The sequence below is a fragment of the Cervus canadensis genome, chromosome 29 (genome assembly GCF_019320065.1).
Source record: "Cervus canadensis isolate Bull #8, Minnesota chromosome 29, ASM1932006v1, whole genome shotgun sequence".
NCBI classification, from domain to species: Eukaryota; Metazoa; Chordata; class Mammalia; order Artiodactyla; family Cervidae; genus Cervus; species Cervus canadensis.
The window spans coordinates 45640228-45658355 of NC_057414.1; the positions used below are offsets into that span (position 1 = coordinate 45640228).

Here is an 18128-nt window from a genome sequence, read left to right on the forward strand (position 1 = left end):
TATGCTGACAAAGAGACAGATGGGTGACCGACCAACCCAGCTCCTCCGCGGGCAACTGTGGTCTGACCAACCCAGCTCCTCCGTGGGCAACTGTGGTCTGAGGTCCCCACCCAGCTGGAAAACAAAACCACAGTGGGAAGGGAGGGGAGGGGAGGGCAGGGGAGGGCAGGGGAGGGGAAGGGAGGGGAGGGGAGGGGAGGGGAAGGAGGAGAGGGCAAGGGAGGGGAGGGGAAGGAGGAGAGGGCAGGGGAGGGGAGGGGAGGGGAGGGGAGGGGAAGGAGGGGAGGGGAGGGGAGGGCAGAGGAGAGCAGAGGAAAGCAGAGGAACCTCCATGGAGCCTTGCCGTCGAGTCAGGGTGGCCAAATGCCAGATGCTGGCCACCAGCTTCTTTGTTCTGGTAACAGGCAAGCTGGGCAGGAGGCAGTGGGGGGTGGGGGTGGGGGAGGGTGCGCCGTGCTCCTGGGCCTCCAGAACTGTGGGTCCTCCCCCTAACACACACACCCGCCTTGCTGCCCCCGTGCACATGCACCTGGGGTCCTGCGGGCACAGTCTTGGCGGCAAAAGGTTGCCCCACGCGCAGTGTCCGTCCTCCTGCCAGGCAGCAAGGGGCCTGCTGATGGCCTGAGGGCCTTGGGTGGCTGGTGAACTGGGGTCGGAGAGAAGTCTCCCAGGGGCGCAGTGGTGGGGGGGGCTGGCCTCCTGCCCTTGGAGGTGCTCTCACAGGAGGCGGGGGGCTGAGAGGGCTGGGGGTCCACAAACAGAACCCTCAGAGGTTCTGGGCGCTCGGGGCCCTGGACAGTGAGTGTGTGTGCTGGCAATGGGGCGGTGTGAATGTGAGTCTGTGTGGTGTGTGTGATGGGGTGTCTGTGTGTGTAGTGGGGTGTCTGTGTGTGCTGGGGTGTCTGTGATGGGGTGTCTGTGTGTGTAGTGGGGTGTGTGTGGTGTGGTGTCTGTGTGTAGTGGGGTGTCTGCATGTGTAGTGGGGTGTCTCTGTGTGATGGGGTGTCTGTGTGTGTAGTGGAGTGTGTGTGATGGAGTGTCTGTGTGTAGTGGGGTGTCTGCATGTGTAGTGGGGTGTCTCTGTGTGATGGGGTGTCTGTGTGTGTGTGGTGGGGTGTCTCCGTGTGGGATGTCTGTGTGTGAGGGTGTGGGGGTAGGTGTCTGCAGCAAAGGCCCCGCTGAGGCCACCCCCAGAAACTTGGAAGCTCTGCAGCTGACCCTGTGTCTCGTGAGACCAGGATGCGGAGATGGGTGGCGGGTGTTGGTGCCCAGCCCCGTGCCCACCAGCTGGACGTGCCTGCCCACAGCTCCTGGGCTCCGCCATGGCTGCCACGGCCGCGCTCAGCTACTTCGGGCCCCACTTTGCTGTCATCGGCCACGTGTCCGCAGACAGGAGAACCTATGAGGCCGTGCACCACTGGGGTGAGTGACGTTGTGGGCGGCCACTGCTGGGGAGGGGGCTTCATGGGCAAAGGCGGCTGGGGAGGAGCCCTGGGCGGGGGGAGGACCGCTGAGCGAAGCTGGGCTGGGGCAGGCAGCAGGGTCAGAGGCAGGAGGGGCCGCCCTGGGGTCCCAGCTCCCCTGGGCAGAGCCTGGGCCCACCTGGATCTTCCTGGGCCCCTGGGGCAGCATGGGTATGTCGGGGGGTATCCAGGCCCTGTCCTCCACGTCCAGGAAGGTGTGCTCACCCACGCTGAGGCCTTGAGCAGCTCAGAGAGATGGCATCATGTGCCTCCAACCCCACCCCTGGGGGTCTTGGCCTCAGGAGAGATCACCAGAGGCTGAGGAGGGCAGATATGGTGAAACCGAGGCTGGCGGGGAACGGTGGTCCTAGCCCCAGGCCTCCTGTTTTTATCTCGAGCCCCAAACCCCAGACCCCTGGAAGCAGGAAGCGTGGGGCTGGGCCTGGACTGATAAGATTACTAGCCTGTCAGCAGGGCCTGGGGGCAGGAACGGGCTTCTGATGGCCGGTGGGGGGGTGGGGGGGCAGTGCGGGGGGGACAGGGGGAGGGGAGGGGGAAGGGGCAGTGCGGGGTGGCGGTGGGGGTGGGCACATCCCTGCAGAGAAGATGAGGCCCCTTCAGGGCCCCCGGAAGCCCAGCAGCCCCGAGTCCACTCTTGCGCACCCAGGACCCCTGCCTGGGCACCCTGACGCACCCCCACCTCTGCCCCCAGCCTTCTTCGCTGGAATCGTCCTGGCTGCACTCCTGACCCTGGGGGCCGTGCTGAGCGCCGCAGCCACTGTGAGAGGGGCCGGGGGCCTCATGGCTGCGGTGAGTGCTCCAAGCTGGGGGCCGGGGAGCCCGCCTCGCCCCTGTGTCCCTAAGGAAAGTGAAGCCCAAAGGGTGTGGGATGGCCAAGACCCCCCCAACCTGGGAGTCAGGACCCCTCAACCAGCAGTCATGACCCTCCCCCCACCCAGGAGTCAGGACCCCTCCACCCAGAGTCAGGACCCCCCAACCCGGGAGTCAGGACCCCTCAACCAGGGAGTCAGGATCCCCCCACCCGGAGGTCAGGACCTCCCCACCCAGGAGTCAGGATTCCCCCACCTGGGAGTCAGACCCCCCACCTGGGAGTCAGGACCCCTCCACCCGGGACAGTTGGAACCCCTCCTCCCAGAGTCAGGACACCCCCCCCACTCAGGAGAGTCGGGACCTTTTACCCAGGACAGCCAGGACCCCTCCACCTGGGCACCCTTCCCCAGGGGTGGTGTGATGGGCATTCTACCTCACACCCACATCCACGGGGGCTTTGAAAGGCAGCGATGGCCCTCCCGGCCTTGGGTGCTGATCAGAGGCCCGGAAGGTCTGGTTCTGTGATACTGGAGGCTCTGGGAACACAGTTCGGATGAATTCCACCCTTTAGGATGAGGCCAGGCTCAATGGGTCCCCCGTAGGTCAGGACTGGGCCGTGACCCCAAGGCCCCGGGCTCCTCCCGAGCAGCACGCAGTGCCAGAGGTGGGGCTCCCCCCCGCCCCGACCTCGCCCCACAGCAGGGGTCTTTGCTGCCCCCGTGCCTGCTCCTCCAAGCGGCCTGTCCTGCTGCACCTGCCAGACCCCCTCTCTCGCCTGAACCGGGGCCTCGGCCCCTGGCTGGTGCTGTCACCTCACCCCCAGCCCCTCTGAGCTCCCGAGACACCAAGTCTAGCCTTCCTAGGACTCCACGGGTCCCTGCAGCGCCCACTTTCCTGCTTCCAGCCCTCTGCTCCCGCAGACCCCACCCCTACCCTGGGAGCGGTTCATGGGGCAGCCCCCCCGGGAGCTCCTGCTGGGGGCAATGTTTCCCAGGTGGACTCTGAGGCTGCCAACCCTGGGCTCCCTGGCAGCCTTCTGAGTCCCCACAGCCGGCGGGGTTTGTGGCCAGCAGGGTCAGCAAACGTGTTGAATGACTCCTGGGTTACAGACATCTCCAAGGCCAGGTAGCTTAGTCGGTAAAGAATCTGCCCGCAGTGCGGGAGACCCAGGTTCGATCCCTGGGTCAGGAAGATCCCCTGGAGGAGGAAATGGCAACCCACTCCAGTATCTTTGCCTGCAAAATCCCATAGACAGAGGAGCCAGGTGGGCTGCAGTCCACGGGGTCGCAGAGTCAGGCACGACTGAGCGACACCAAGGCCAGGGGCAGAGTCACCTCCCAGAGCCGGGCCGGCCCTGGTGTGCTAGAGGCCCATCTGGCAGCTGGGTCCCAATCAGGACCCACAGGAGCGTGGGCGGTGCTACCAACCTGGCCTGTGTGGTCCGGCTGGGCAGCGGAGGGAGGGAGGCCCCAGGGGCATCCGACCAGGCAAGCGGACTGTCTCCACGGAGGGGAGCCCTAAGGCCTGGGCCTGCTGCAGGGACTCCCGGCTGGAGGTCAAGGCGGCAGGCAGCGGGGCCAGACCCGGAGGTCCGGGCGGGGACAGCCTGCCGCGTCCGCCGCCAGGGGGCGCCATTGTGCCGGGCGCAAAGCCGCGGCCTGAAGCTGCTTCTGCCGGAGGCTCCTGTTGCTGGCCGCCGAGCTCGGCCCTTCCCTCTCTGCCCGACCACGGCGCTCTGCGCCCTGCTCTGGGGCAGGCACCCGGGAGCATCAGGGCCTCGGTTCTGCTTCCCTGCCCGGGACGCGGGTTGGGCCCCACCACTGGCCTCCTGCTGCACCCCAGCCTCCCATGGCCAAGACGGGACCCCAGCACTGCCCCCGGGCGGGTGAGAGGGAGCAGGGGCGGGGGGACCCCACCCCCGTGCCCACCCGCTGAGCGGGGGCCGTGTGTGCACCCCGGGGTGCGGTGTTGCGTCTGGCGTCTGTGTGTGTCTGGAGCGTGCAAGCCCCCGGGGGCTGGAAGAGGGTGATCTTGCCCGTCCTGCCCCCCACCTTCCTGCTGCTCCCCTTTCCTGCCCCCGCCTCCTCCCAAGCCAGCCTCGCACACAGGAAATGAGCGGCTGAGAGCAGGGCTGGCCGCTGCGCCAAGGAAGCCATTTGGATTTATTTATGCTGTTGTTTAGAGTCAGGAGAGAGGGCGGCGGGCATGGGACCCACCGCACCCGGTGCCTCAGCACACAGGCGGCCCGGGAGCCAAGCCCGTGTGCCACCCAGGACCCTCCGTGCAAGGCGGACGGGTGGGCGGCACGGAGTGATGCTCCCTCTCCCGAGGAATGGAACAGTTCCTGGAAAATGCTTGTCCCTTGAGCTGGCTCCGGGCCTCCAGCCTGGGAGGCAGCGCTGGGCAATGGCTTCCAGATGGGGAAGGAGGCCCGTGGCCAGCCTGGGGGCGGGAGGAGGAGGAGAGGGAGGAGTAGAAGAGGGAGGAGGGAGAGGAGGAGGGAGAGGAGGGAGAGGAGGAGGGAGAGGAGGGAGAGGAGGCGGAGAGGGGAGGAGGGGGAGGGGGGAGGAGAGGAGGGGAGGAGGGAGGGAGGGACAGGAGGGGAGGGGGGAGGAGGGAGAGGGAGGAGAGGGAGGGAGGAGAGGGGGAGGAGGAGAGGAGAGGGGGAGGGCAGGAGGGAGGAGGGAGAGGAGGGGAGGAGGAAGGAGGGATGAGAGGAAGGGGGGAGGAAGGGGAGGAGGGAGAGAAATGGAGGATGGGGAGGAGAGGAGGAAGAGGCATCCCAGAGCCATCTGGAGACTGAGGCCTGGTGGACCCCTGGGCAGGCAGGAGGAAACGTGGGGTGAAAGCTGGTGGGCCTCCCGCCCCTGAGCGAAGCTGGAGGTCCCTGTCCCTGCGTGGAGTCTGGGAGCCGGCAGGCTGGCCCCTGTCTCCTGGAGCCTGGTGGACACACCACCTCACGCCCACCAAGTGTGGAGCAGAAGGAACAGTCTCCATCCCCGTCCAGCCCGGGCAGTGTCAGTGTGTCTGCAGTGGGGTGTCCCTCCATGCTGGCCATGGACCCCATGCTGGCCATGGACTCGCTGGTGTCACCCCAGTAAGGCCCCTGGGTTGGAAGAGCCTGGCCACTCAGGCCCAGCAGCAGACGGTCCCACTCCCGGGAGGGAGCGATCCTGGACCCCAGACCCCTGGGCCAGGTGGTCAGCAGGCGGACTGACCATCCAGAGCTCCTGGAGGCGGCTCAGCCCGAGGCCGGAATGGGAGCATCCCCAGCGCAAGGTGACCAGTCAGACCACGGTGCATCCCCAGGGCAGCGCAGGGGCCTGGGCAGCCGGGGGTGAGCCTCTGAAACGCCCCACAAAAGAGCTTTGGGGACGTGTGTGTATTTTCAGGGGAGGGGACAAATATCATCAGCTTCAGAAACCCCGTGAGAGAAAGGGTCCACCAGAGCCCGAGGCCCAGGGATTGGCAGGAGGTGGACGGGCCCCCTGGGTCCTGGGGGGCACGCTGGTGGGAAGAGGAGCACCTCTGCTGGGGGTCACCCCGTCTCAGGGTGCCCACCGGGCCATGCTCTTGGTTAGAACCCCAGCTCCTGAACCTCCAGGAGGCCTGTTTCAGAAAACCAAGCAAAACCACTTGTCCCTTTTGGAAAAGGCCCTTCCTATGCAAGCAATTCCCTGATGGCTCAGTCGGTAAAGAATCCACCTGCAATGCAGGAGACCCGAGTTTGATCCCCGGGTCAGGAAGATCCCCTGGAGGAGGGCACGGCAACCCGCTCCAGTATTCTTGCCTGGAGAATCCCATGGACAGAGGAGCCTGGCGGGCTCCAGTCCGTGGGGTCAGAGTCGGACATGGCTGAGTGACGAAGCACAGCACATCCAGGGCAGCCCGCACCCCCGAGCCGCCCTCCGGGCCAGACCACTTGAAAGGGGGCACATGTTCTGAATCTGAATCTCAGGCTCAGGGAAGGTCCCCCGGCCTTTCTGGGGTCGGTGCCTTTCCTGGCCGCGGGCTCAGACGGCAGGGTTCTCCCTCATCCCAGGGCCTGACCGCCTGCCTCCCTGGGGCCCTGGGAAGCCAAAGCCGGCCGTGGGGGCCTCCCAAGAAGGGCCTAGAGAGGCCTGGGAGCCAGCGTGCCCGCCCGCCGCCACAGGCCTGCCCTCGGCAGGGGGAGCCGCCAGGCCACGGCGGGGCCTGGACTCAGGTGCCTCCTCTCCCGCCCCCTCCCAGGCCTTCCTGAGCTTCGCCCTGGTGTTCTGCGCCCTGGCACAGGCGGCCCTCTGGAGGCTCCACAACCCCACCCAGGTGAGCGCGGCCCCGTCACGCAAGGGAGGGCCCCTGCTCCCTCTCTCCTGCAGTCACCGGGGGAGACGGGCGGGTGTGGGGACCACGCTGCGGACACTCTCTGCCTGCGGGCCGGCCCTCTGCTGGGCTGAGAGCAGCAGCTCCCGGGGCAGGAAGGAGGCAGGTGCAGGCCGCGGACACCCACTTCTCTCTAAGGCCCCCAGAGACCCGGAAGATGGCACCTGGGGTTTGGGGGAGGGGAGCCTCCCAGGCCTGCAGGGTTGACTGGGGGGGTTGGCTCCAGGAAACGCAGCTTCGAGGACTGCACTCCTGATGGGGGCCGGGCCTGGCCGGGAGAGAGGCCTGTTCGCAGCGGGGGCGCGGGACAGGGGATGCAGTGTCCAGTGGTCCTTCAGGGCGGGCCCTGGCCTGCTTGCAGGTGGGCTGCCTGGGCGACCCGCTCCTTCCATGGTCACCGGGGGCTCTTCCCAGGGACGCTCACGCCGGCGGTGACCGTGGTGATGGTGGGCGTGGGTCCCTTTGGGGGGGCTCTGTTCTCCTTTCCTTCCTCCGTCCACCCACCCCTCCGTCCCCTGGGTGCTGCTGCTTCCGAGCGACCCCGGAGCAGCTCGAGACTGGCAGGGAGGGAGGCCCCAGTTCTGATCATGCAGTCATGTGGGACGCCGGCCCCTGGACAATGGGGCTTGAAGCCTGCGGGCCTGGGTCTAGGTTGCGCGCAACCCCAGGGAGGAGGGCAGGACCACAGCTCGGGAGGGACCGCTCCCATGTGACCAGGGGCGGGGGCAGCCTGGCCTTCCAGAAATTCTGCCTGAACTCCAGGCCCCGAGACAGAGCTGAAAGCCTGCCTGGGAAACGGAACTGGTCAAGTCCATGAGCAGAGCTGAGTCCTCCCAGACCAGGGCTGGGGGTCAAGGTCAGAACTTCTGTGGCCAGACAGAGGAAATGGGTGCTCAAGAGGTTCAGAGAGACGGGGACACAGCCCCAGATGGGCTCCTGTTTGCAGGGGCCGAGGACTGGCAGGGCCGGGAGGGTCCACAGTCGGCTGAGGAGGGGGCGCCGCTGGTCCATGTGGCGGGTCTCAGCTGGGCAGAGTGAGGCTGGCCAACACCAGTGCCCACCACGCCCTGTGCCCATGGCCCCGACAGGCTCAGCTTCACTCCCCAGCCGAGCTGGTAGTCTGAAGGGCAGCCCCCGGGTGCCCCTCCCAAAGGGGCTGCTTGCCCCGCTGCTCTCTGAGCGGCCAGTGCCTGCAGGGGCCTCCCCCAGCCCCCAGGATTGGACACAAACCAGGCAGGAGAACTCGGGGCCAGGCTTTGCACGTGAGAGCCAAGCCCCAGGCCAGACCCCAAAGCAGTCCCTGGGGAGCCCAGCCCCACAGACCCTGTCCAGCCAGACTTTCTGAGACCCTGAGCATGCCTTTCTCCTCTCCTTGGGCCTCAGATTCCCCTGCACTCCATAAGGACCAGCCCGGGGAGACCACGGCCACTCCTGCTGGAGGACATTGCTGGGGGGCGGTGGTTTAGTCACTAAGTCGTATCTGGCACTTGCAACTATAGCCCGCCAGCCTTCTCTGGCCACGGGATTTTCTAGGCAAGAACACTGGAGTGGGTTGCCACTTCCTTCTCCGGGGGGGTCTTCCTGACCCAGGGATAGAACCCAGGTCTCCTGCATTGCAGACAGATTCTTTATCGACTCAGCCACTAGGGAAGCCCTGGAAGATCCTGGGTTTCCAGGCAAAACCCCGTGCAGGCAGGTGACCAGTGGCGTATGTCTGACCGTGTATCAGGGATCCCAGCGACCCCGGCCCCTGGTTGCACGGGCGCCCCGAGATATTCCTGCAATATGCAGAGAACGGCTGGGTCAGGAGACCAAGCTCGTGCTGTGTGCTTTGAGGTGTGTGGTTACCCACTCTAAAGCCCAGAGGGCTTCCCTGGCGACTCAGTGGATAAAGAGTCTGCCTGCGGTGCGGAGGAGCCGTGTTCAATCCCTGGGTTGGGAAGATCCCCTGGAGAAGGAGATGGCAACCCACTCCAGTATTCTTGCCTGGAGAATCCCATGGACAGAGGAGCCTGGTGGGCTGCAGTCCATGGGGTCACAAGAGTCGGACACGACTGAGCGACTAACACTTTCATGCTTTTTCTTTACCCACTCTGGCCCTGTCCTCCCTCACCCGCAGCACGGACCTAGTTCCCCCACCCCCCTGCCACCGCTGAACTCCTTGGAGTTGAGGAGGGCATCCCCAGACCTTCCAGGGTGGTGCCATCCTCTTGGTCCGCAGATGGAGGGACTCAGGCCCACGGGGATGGGGAGGGGGCCAGGTCACCCTGGCAGAGCCGGAGCCAGAGGGGGCCACCGTCAGGACTCTTAGCCCTGAGTCAACGCCTTTTTTCCTGTTCCTGCCCAAAGATCACCCCAAACTGTTCACCACCACCCTGGCATCATCTGGGGTCACCCACCCCTGACCAGAGGGGGAAGAGGACATTCCCTCTGGTTCTTGGGGGGTTCGGAGCCCGGAAGGGCAGCCTCGGTTCTCGGTGACCCAGGAGCACTGAGCCAGGCTGCTGACCCACCACCCAGGAGCCGCCGGGCCAGGCGAGGTCTGGGTCACCACGTGGGTGGTCCCTCCCTGCCAAGACGGCTGCCAGAGTGCCCTGGCAGGGCAGCGCCCCCCGGGCAGCTGCAGTCCCCCTTCTTGGCTGTGACCTTGTGTTTACAGCTCGAAGCCCATGGCTGGTGGGTCTGCGGAGGCGGGGCTCACAGGCCGAAACCCTTCTGGGGCTCCCGCTCTGGGAAGGGGAAGGGGTGGAAACAGACAGGACCCAGCTGGGCCTCCTCCCTGCACGGCCCCGCCCCCCCAGAAGTCGTTCTGGTCTGGTCTGTGCTGAGCTGGCCTTCGGGGTCCAGTGTTCGGGCCCTGGCTGGTCCCGGGGCGGGCTGGGGCTTCCTCCCACACCTGCGTGGGCACAGGGGGGCCTGGGTGGGGTCAGCCTCGCGCCCGGCTCTCTTGGGCAATCAGCCCACTTTCCTGGGCCTCCGTGTCCTCGCCTGTAAAGGAGTATGAAGACCTCCCTGTGCGGGAATGAACCAGCACAGGTGAAGGGAGGAGCGGAACCTGCCTGCAGCCCCCGAGCCCGGGTCTGACCTCCGTACCCGCACTCATGAGGGCGCGGGCCCTGGGGGGCAGGGGCCGAGGAGCCGCCTGTCCTGTGCCCCTGACCCTGGGAACCTGCGGGGGCCTTGGCATCAAGGCCAACCCAGGCCAGCAGATCTTGCCTTCTTCCGTGGGGTCCTCCTGGAGGCAGAAGCAGAGACACTCAAAGGGCCGTGCATTTGCTCTAAGGGGTCTGTCACCCCCATTTATCCCCTGGAACTCCCCCCAAGTGACCCCCTGAGAGACCCTGAAACACGGGGTCCAGATGGCCCGCCTACCTGAGGACGGCCGTGACTTCCGGTGGCCCCGGAGCCATCCTGCAGGCCGGGCCCCCCTCCCAGCCTCAGGCCCTGGTAGCTGCCCTGAAGCTTGGCGGGCGTTCAGCAGGACTAGGCAGCCGTGCTATGAATACAAAGCTTGAGGGCGCCTGAGAGCCGCTCTGCCCAGTCCCCAGACAGGCCTGCGGGCGATTAACTGCCAGGCCCCGCTTAATAATTCAGGCACGGACTGAGTACGGCGGTGCCGGAGCTGGTGTAGGGCTGCCTGTCCCCCAGCTCCTGGGCTGGGCCCCTCCCTGGAGGCCACTCCCCTCCCCCATGGTCCACGAGCCGCCAGAGCCGGCCCTGGGCCACCAGGGGCTGGTCTGCGGACCACCTGCAGCTCCCACTGCCCCCGACCCCCAGGCATCCCCCGCCAGGCAGGCCAGCAGACTATGGGAGGGGTGGTCAGCAAGTCTGGGAGGGGTCCTCGTGGGGAGCTGGCCTGGCAGGGACACCCCAGGCCCTCGGTCTGATTTCAGCAGCCCAGGAACCCTGTCCCGATGGGCAGCCCCGGAGCCTTGGGAGACAGGGCTTAAAGATTAGGGCGCCCTCCAGGGAGCACCCAAGTCTCGGGGCCCAAGGGCCTCTGAGACCTCCCAGCACCCTCCAACTTCTCTCCTAGAGACACACAGGACCCCTGTGCCCCTGAGCCCGGGCCCCCATGGGGCAGCACCCACCCAGGCACCGGGCCTTGGGAGAGTCTGCCTGGCCCCCACGTCCAGGCCAGGGGTCTCGGGCAGGGTGTGGCTTTGTCGGATCCACCTCCTCATCTGAAGGAGGACCCTGTGGCCCCCACTTCTGGGGTCGGATGGGGGTGGGGAGGTAGGAGGGGGTAGACACACACAGCTCAACCCCCAGTGGGCATGCCCCTCCAGCCAGCGTTCCTGGGAGCAGCACCCCACCTCAGAGGGGCCGAGGTCTCCCTGGGCCCTAGTGGAGGTGGGGGCGAGCTGGAACCACGAGAGGGGTCTGAGTTAGACCCCCGTCATGGCCTCCTGCACCCCTGACCCCAGGCTGGCTCCAGGCACCCCCCAGGACCTCCTCCCACAGAGACCAGGACAGCCTGGCCAGTCTCCACCCCCAAGAGAAGGCCCCTTGCCAGGCCTCCTGCAGGGGGGGCCAGCCTGGCGCCTGGTCCCCCGCCCAGGACGCTGCCCACCTCCCCCTCGGGTAGGGAACAAAGCCGCCAAAGCATCCGGGCGGCTCTGAGATCTGGGTCTCACCAAAAGGGTGATGAGCTCTGAGCGCGATGCTGGGGGTGCAGATCCGCCCATCCCTACAGGGGCACCAGGGCTTTGGGCAGCACTGGGCGACACCACCCCCGGCCCACCTGCCCCCAAGACCTCCAGGCTGGGAGTGGGGAAGCCACTTCCTTTCTGGAGGGCGGGGTGGCTGGCCAGAGCAGGGTACCCCGAGCACCCGCCCACCCATCCCAGCGGGCGCACGACTCGGGGGCAGGAAGGGAAGGGAGGCTGGGCTCAGGGTCTCTGAGGCGGGGAAGGAGGGCGGGGAGTCCAGAGGCCTTGCCCATGCCAGACCAGTGACCCCAGCGCAATCACAGAAGACTCCCTGGAGAAGGCAGGATTCCAGTTTGCCTCTGGAGAAATAAGTTGCAAGGGGAGGACAGTTCAGAAGGCATAGAAGCGAGGCAACAGAAGGAGGTCTGGGGGAGGGGGTACGGCGTGAAGTCAGAGCTCTGCTCTTCCGTCGTCTCCAAGGGGCCTCGTCAGCCCTGGGTACTTAGGCCTTGACCGGAGCCCAGCTGTCTGGGCTTTCCAGAACGTACTGGATGGATCTGCGGGAAGACCCGGAGCATCCCTGTGAGCTGAGCCCTGGCACGAGGCAGCTCCTGGCCGTCTCCCCCAGGCCCACCCTTGCCTTTCCCTCCCCACCGTGCGTTTCCAGATCAGCAGAAGCAGGTGGACACTTAGGCCGGGCCCTCCTCCCACTGTAAGACAAGAGTTGGTTTACCCTGCAGGACCCCCAGGGGCAAGGGTGGCATCAACAATCGTTCTTGGGGGGAGGTCCCCACAGCTGGAGCATGGGAACCCCTGTGACCTTCACCCAGGGGACGCAGGCTCTGCTCCAGGGGGCCCGGTCCCCAGGGAGCAGGAGGAGGAGGAGGCCGGCCGGGCGCTGCTCAGCACCTGAGAGCCCTCGGGGGTCCGTCAGGGACGTGAGCTTCACCAGCACGGCCTTCCCGGTGCCCTCTGCACAGGTGGAGGACGCCGCGCTGGATGCCTACGACCGGGCCTACGACCAGGTGGTGAGGAGCACGTCCGGAACCGGGCGGCAGGAGCTGGTGGCCATGCAGGACACGGTGAGGGCGTGCAGGAGGACCCCTCCGGGGCAGCTCTGGGCGGCCTGCCATCCAGAAACGGGGCACAGGGGAGCAGCCCCCCAGAGCCAGCTGACCGGGTGCTGAGCTGAGGGTCCCGGGTCACCACGCCACGGCGGGGGGAGGCGCAGGGCAGAGCATGCCCGTCTTCCGTCCACCCGAGGAGACCCGGCTTCTGAGTCCGCAGGCCCAGAGCAGAGGGCGAGAGCCCGCGTCCACACGTGAGCTTCCAGATGGAGGTGGCACAGCCCGTCCCGGTGCCCGCAGGCCAGGCTGCTGGGAGCTGGGTGCCCCCTACAGAGCCAGCCACCTGACCCTGAGCCCCCGTCCTGGCCTGGGGTGGGGTGCGGGGAGGACGTCGTGCCTCAGTTTCCCCTCTGCCCCTGGGGTTCTCAGAGCAAACCGCCTCCCTCTTCTGCCCCTGCAGTTCTGGTGCTGTGGCAAGAGCTCGCCCCTCGGGCTCCTGGGGGGCTCGGAGGCCGACCTGTGTCAGGGGGAAGAGGCCACCAGACAGGTGAGGGGAGGGCCCACCACCATCCCTGGGGGCTCAGCCCCAGAGCAGGGCCACGCCCACCCACTGGCTGCCCCAGACATAGCTCTCAGCGTGGGGGACTGAGACCCTCCCATCAGAACCCTCTAGAAGGGCAGGGGAGGGTAGGAGACCCAGGGGCTGAGCTGTGCCAAACGCCCAGAGAGTGCAGTGGGCGGCTCTGCCTGGGCCAGTGTCCCTGAATCCGGAAGGACATTTCCTAGAAGGTCAGCCCAGGCCTGAATCTGGCCAGGAGGCCGTCGGAGGCAGGGACCCTCTTCTTCCCGAAGACATGGCCTCCCCTCCCCCTGTCCCCTGGCTCCCCTCCCCCACCCATAGGAACAAACTCGCCCCATCTCTGGCAAGAGGCTCCTGGCCACCCTCCAAGAAACAGACAGGAGGATGCAAATGGCTGGAGGCCCAGCCCAGGACAGAACCAACACAGCGCCCTGGGCCCTGGCGCTAGGGGGGCAAGGGCAGAGGAGGGATGGCGGGGGTGGGAGGCCTGTTTAAACCACCAGGAGGAGGCCCCAGGTCTTCGTCTGCAAAATGGGGGTGAAGGCCAGCCTCCTGCACCTTCTGAGACATGGGAGACGGTGAAGGCCTTGTGGGAAGGGACCCCCGGGGGAGGGGGCAGGAGGGTGGACCCCCTGTCACTTTCTAAGAGGAAGTGCAGCCGCAGGGGCGGGGACGAGAGCCTGTCAAAGGGATTCACGGGCAGATGGACAGGCAGACACCAAGCCAGCCTCCTCTCCCCCAGCTCGGGCTTCAGAGCCCAACCCTGCCTGCCCCACCGCACACCCTGCCCCAGCCTGCCCCCGCCCGGAGTGCCAAGTCCTTCCCCGGAGCCAAAGTGGTTCAGAGCAGGGGCGGTCCCCTCCCTCTTCCCTGGAGACAGCGTGCCTCTGTGGACACCATGCCCTGGGGAGGCCGGGGAGGTTCAGGATGGAGCAAGAACACCCCTCCCTCTTAGCCAGCGCCCTTTCCTCAGCCAGGCTGTGTCCCACCCGCAACAGGGAACCTGGGACCCAGAGTAACTGGGTCTCAGCCTGCCCTGGGGGCAGACACAGGGCCCAACACCACTGCTTAGGGTTCACCCAGAGGCAGGCCCCGCTGGACCTCCGGAGCCCCTCATCCCCACAGAGGCAGGTTCCATCCTGCTTGTCTCTGCCTGTTTTCAGTGCCTGTCCAGAGCTTGGGGAGGGTCCCGGGACGGGCGGCACCCCTAGCCTGGGTCCCAGTGGCCGCTGCGGCCCCACACGCCTTGCGAAGGTGCCGTGCCCGGGCCGGGAGGAGCAGTCCGGGCCCACACGCTGCCCTCTGCCCAGGACTGCCTGCAGGGGATCCAGAGCTTCCTGAGGGTGCACGGGAACATCGTCTCCACCCTGATCAGCCTGGGCCTCGCCTTCACGGTAGCTCTCACCGCCCCCCGCAGCCCTCGTCCCCCGCGGTCCCCCACCCCCAGGGTCCTGGGGACCTGCAGGCTCGCCCTGCTCAGGGAGCAGGGAAGAGCAGGCCTGGCGGTGACGTGGCCTCCCTGACTCCCTTCCCCCCGGGGAGGTGGGGGGACAGTGAGCCCCCAGAGCTGCTGGGACAAGTGCTCCCCCCCCCTCCAGGCGTACGCAATGCTGCTTAGCTCCTTCATCTGGTTCACCATCCGCTCAGGCAGATACTCCGTGAGCCAACGGTAGGCCCGCCCGCCCCCGTGCCGCCACCTCCCCAGAAGGGTCCTACAGGCCTGCAGGTGCGGGAGGAGGGCAGAGAGCACCACCCTTTCCCGCTCCCAAGATCCCGCCTCTGCCCAGTTGTGGGGCCCCTGGATGGAGGGCCCAGGCCGACACCCTAGGGAAGGTGCTTGGGGGCAGCAAGCACTCGGCCAGGCAGGCTCCACCCCCTCCCTGCCCTGCAGACACAGAGTCTCACAGGGGCATCTCCACCACCGTGGGGAGACGGGGCTGCTGGGGCCCCCAGGACAGCCCCCTGCCTCCATCCACGCTGCGGGCTCTGCCACCGCTGACCCAGCCTCTGCTCTGGCCACCTGCACGCCCTCCGGGCCCAGATCCCCGGCTGGCCCCTCTGTGTCCTCACCACCCCTCTGCCCCTCAGGGCCCGCAGCCACCCTCCCCAGGAGCCCAGAGTATACAGATGCATCCAGGAGGGATCCCGATCTCCTCGCCGCCCGTCCAAAGCGGACGCTCCCAAGGGCCGTCTGAGTCCAAGCAGGTGCTCTGGTCAGCTTCTGCTGCCCCGGGACACCCACCCGCCTGCCCACGGGAGCGGAGACGCTACGGTCTGCACTCGCATGTGACCCTGGTGGGAGGGGAGGCGGTTTCCCTCCACGTGGTGGGGTGCGGGGAGAGGAGGCTTGACCAGACCAGCACCTCCGTTTAAGCCGACGGGGGGCTGGGGGAGCAGGGGTCAACCGCAGGCTCTGGGGAGAGGCTAGCGGGGTGAGAGTGCGGGCAGAGGGAGAAGGTGGGCTTGGTAGGGCTCCCTGGCCCCCCACCCACAGGCTCTGGGGAGATGGGAGGACCCACTGCAGGCTCGGGCAGACGGGGCAGTTCAGTTCTGCGCAGCGTCAAGACTGAGGCCCCACCCGTGTGGGCTGTCCCCGGCCTGCTCTCCTCCAGAGACCGCTTCCCCTCCTCACACGGCCCCCCATCCTCACGCCGCAGGCAGGAGGGCCCCTGCTCCCCTCTGACCCTCCGGGCGGGAGGGCTGTCTGCAGGCCCAGGTGGTTAGGTGAGGACCACCCGGTGACCTCCCCGGCATAAGGAGAAATCACGCGTGTAGTGATGCTGTGCGCACGGTCCCGGGGGTGCATCTGAGAACTCCTGCCTGCTGCCGCTCCCCTGCCCGCCATCCGACCACCTGACGACTGGCATCCTGGGCTCAAGTCCCAGAGTCCTGGGAGGGACCCCAGACTGGCCCAGCCCAGCTCGGGGGCCCCACTGTAACTGCCAAAGGATAAGGGAACACGGCCTGGCCCGCTCAGCTTCCACCAAGGGGGTGCAGCCCCGCCCCCACCGAAACTGGCAGAGTCGGCTTCCTCCCCAGCAAGGAGCAGCGTCTGTGAGGTGCAGCCGAACGGGGACAGAGTGACCAACGCCCGCTGCCTGCGGTCACACACCCTCTCCGCAGTACACCTCCCAGAGCAAGACGGCTCCCCCGGGACAAAGCAGACTTGCGCCGGAAGCTCGTGGGCAGAAGCCTCGCGGTTCCGCAGTTCTGCGTTTGGTAATCGTCCAGGGCCTCCGGGGAGGTGTGTTCCTCTCCCGGTTCTGTTCTTCTCATCTTACAAAATAAACTTGAAGGAAGGCACCAGTACTGCTGGGAAGAAGCGGGAACGGGCCTGTAGCAGGGATTTCCCTGGCAGTCCGGCGCTAGACGCTCGGCGCTTCCACCGCAGGGGCCGGGCAGCCAGGCCGAGGACCAAAGAGGAAGAGAGGAGAAGACGTGCGTCAGGGTCAGATTCCCTAGAGACGGATATGAGCACGCAGGAGGGTCTGCGCCGGAACCTGCGGGCGTGTGCGCTCCCTCCGCGGCCAGGCTCGCTGCTCTCTCCCGCCCCACCCAGTCCCGGCCCTCTCCCCTGCTTCTCCTGTTGGTGAGCCCACTCTTCGTGGGGAGGATGCTGGGAAGGAAGGCCTCCTTCCTGTGGTCACCTCTGCTGGGGACTCATCACCCCCTCATCCCGCGCTCAGTCAGGAGCAGGACCCCATTTCCTCTTGATCCCATCACCCACCCATCACCGTGGCCCCCTTCCAGGCCCCTGAATCCACTGGCAGAGGAGCCCCGGGTGGGCCAGGTGGGACCCCCACCTCCTTCCAACTCAAGGTCACCATTGTTTTGTTCAAAGCATCCCTTTGCTGGGACTGAAAACCAGGCAAGCAGGGACCAACAGGGGTGAGAGGCAGAACGCTTGCGAGCCGCCCATTCACTCTAATCACAGGAAGCGGGCCCCCCCCACGCGGCCCCCACCCCGTGCATCCTGATTTGGGGGCGATGGCGGCATTGACTAGTATGTCCTCCAGGACACAGGGCCATTGTCGCCCCACTGTCCCGGCCGTGGTCCTGACGATGCCAGGCTGGGCTGCCGTCCCGGGGGGTCTTCTCCTTAAGGAGCGTGGTCCGGGGTGGCCCTCGGGGAGCCCAGGGCACCTCCCCTTGCCTTGCCCCTCTGTCTGTAAGGTCAGCTCCTTGCCCAGAAACAGGGATCAGTGAGGAACCAGGACGCAGCAGGGCGTCAAGTCGGTAAATAAGGGAAGTAGGGGCGCGGGCGGGGGGCACTCACACGCAGGACAAGGGCCGGCCGGTGGGAACCATCGCTGCCCTTCCCATGAAGCGGGGGCCGTGTTCACCAGCATGACCCGCCAGGTGGGCCGTGACTTCTGGGGCGGCTGGCGGGGTAGTGTTTCCCGGGGAGGTTGGCGCAGGAAAGTAGGTGGCCTCCCCCATGTTGGGGGGCACCAGCCGGTCCCCTGAGGCCTGAACGGAACACAGCAGGGGCGAAAAGAGAACCCGCCCTCCTCCGGCCCCACCCCCTGAGCTGGGGCGGCTCCTGGCGCCTCCTCCTGCCCTCAGCCCCGGGTTTACAGCATCGCTGGGGTTCAGGCCTCCAGACTCAGGCTGGGTGATGTCACCAAACTGGTCCTCCTGGGCCGCCAGTGTGCCCATTCCCAGCCCCGTAACCACGAGAGCCATTTCCTCGTAGTACATGTTTTATAGACAGGAAGGCAGGTAAATAGCTGGATGGTAGGTGGATGGGTGTGTGGATGGAAGGATGGAGAGATGGAAGGGTGGGGAGATGGAAGGGTGGGGAGATGGAGGGGTGGATGAGCGGAGGATGGATGGGTGGTATAGAGACAGATATCCCACTGGTGGGCTTCCCAGGTGACACCAGCGGTAAAGAACGGCCCGCCAACGCAGGAGACGTAAGAGATGCGAGTTCCGCCCCTGGGTGGGAAAGATCCCCTGGAGGAGGACATGGTGGCCCATTCCAGCATTCTTGCCTGGAGAATGCCAGGGCAGAGGAGCCTGGCAGGCTCCAGGGGGTCACAAAGAGTCAGACACGACTGAGTGAGTGAGCACTCACGCGCGCATCCCTCTGGTGCGGTTTCTCTGGAGGCTCCTGACCAACGCGGGGTCTCACGGCCGTGAACCTGCTTCCAGGGGGCAGGCCGGTCTTGTG

The 18128-nt window shown here is 66.6% G+C and overlaps 2 protein-coding genes and 1 long non-coding RNA gene across 6 annotated transcripts; 1 reads left to right on the forward strand and 2 right to left on the reverse strand.

The window, feature by feature from the left end:
• Positions 1-279: 279 nt before the first annotated feature.
• TSPAN32 (tetraspanin 32) lies at positions 280-16258 on the forward strand. Of its 4 annotated transcripts, none has more exons than XM_043451099.1 (9): positions 280-397; positions 1308-1422; positions 2176-2273; positions 6525-6599; positions 12289-12390; positions 12836-12922; positions 14266-14349; positions 14554-14624; positions 15044-16258. In XM_043451099.1, the coding sequence occupies exons 1-9, from the start codon at positions 332-334 to the stop codon at positions 15243-15245; spliced, it is 900 nt and encodes a 299-aa protein (XP_043307034.1). In that variant the 5' UTR covers positions 280-331; the 3' UTR covers positions 15246-16258. The 4 variants fall into 4 exon arrangements, with proteins under 4 accessions (XP_043307034.1, XP_043307035.1, XP_043307037.1 ...); XM_043451101.1 differs by having other exon boundaries at positions 297-404; XM_043451100.1 differs by lacking the exon at positions 2176-2273 and having other exon boundaries at positions 14210-14349.
• Positions 1050-3163, reverse strand: LOC122430517. The gene is made up of 4 exons (XR_006266339.1): positions 2728-3163; positions 2164-2322; positions 1603-1781; positions 1050-1399 (listed from the first exon to the last, which is right to left on the reverse strand). It is a non-coding gene; the product is annotated as an uncharacterized LOC122430517 (long non-coding RNA).
• LOC122430514 lies at positions 4965-11225 on the reverse strand. The gene is made up of 2 exons (XM_043451097.1): positions 9750-11225; positions 4965-9644 (listed from the first exon to the last, which is right to left on the reverse strand). Exon 2 carries the CDS (start codon positions 8268-8270, stop codon positions 7242-7244), a length of 1029 nt encoding a protein of 342 aa, XP_043307032.1. The 5' UTR covers positions 8271-9644; positions 9750-11225; the 3' UTR covers positions 4965-7241.
• Positions 16259-18128: the final 1870 nt, after the last annotated feature.

Coding starts and splice junctions, on each gene's coding strand:
- LOC122430514 (XM_043451097.1), bottom strand. CDS start 8,270: ATGCAGGAGACCTGGGTTCTATCCCTGGGTCAGGAAGACCCCCCCGGA.
- TSPAN32 (XM_043451099.1), top strand. CDS start 332: ATGGAGCCTTGCCGTCGAGTCAGGGTGGCCAAATGCCAGATGCTGGCC. Junction 1,423..2,175: donor TGAGGCCGTGCACCACTGGG/GTGAGTGACGTT, acceptor CTCTGCCCCCAG/CCTTCTTCGCTGGAATCGTC. Junction 2,274..6,524: donor CCGGGGGCCTCATGGCTGCG/GTGAGTGCTCCA, acceptor GCCCCCTCCCAG/GCCTTCCTGAGCTTCGCCCT.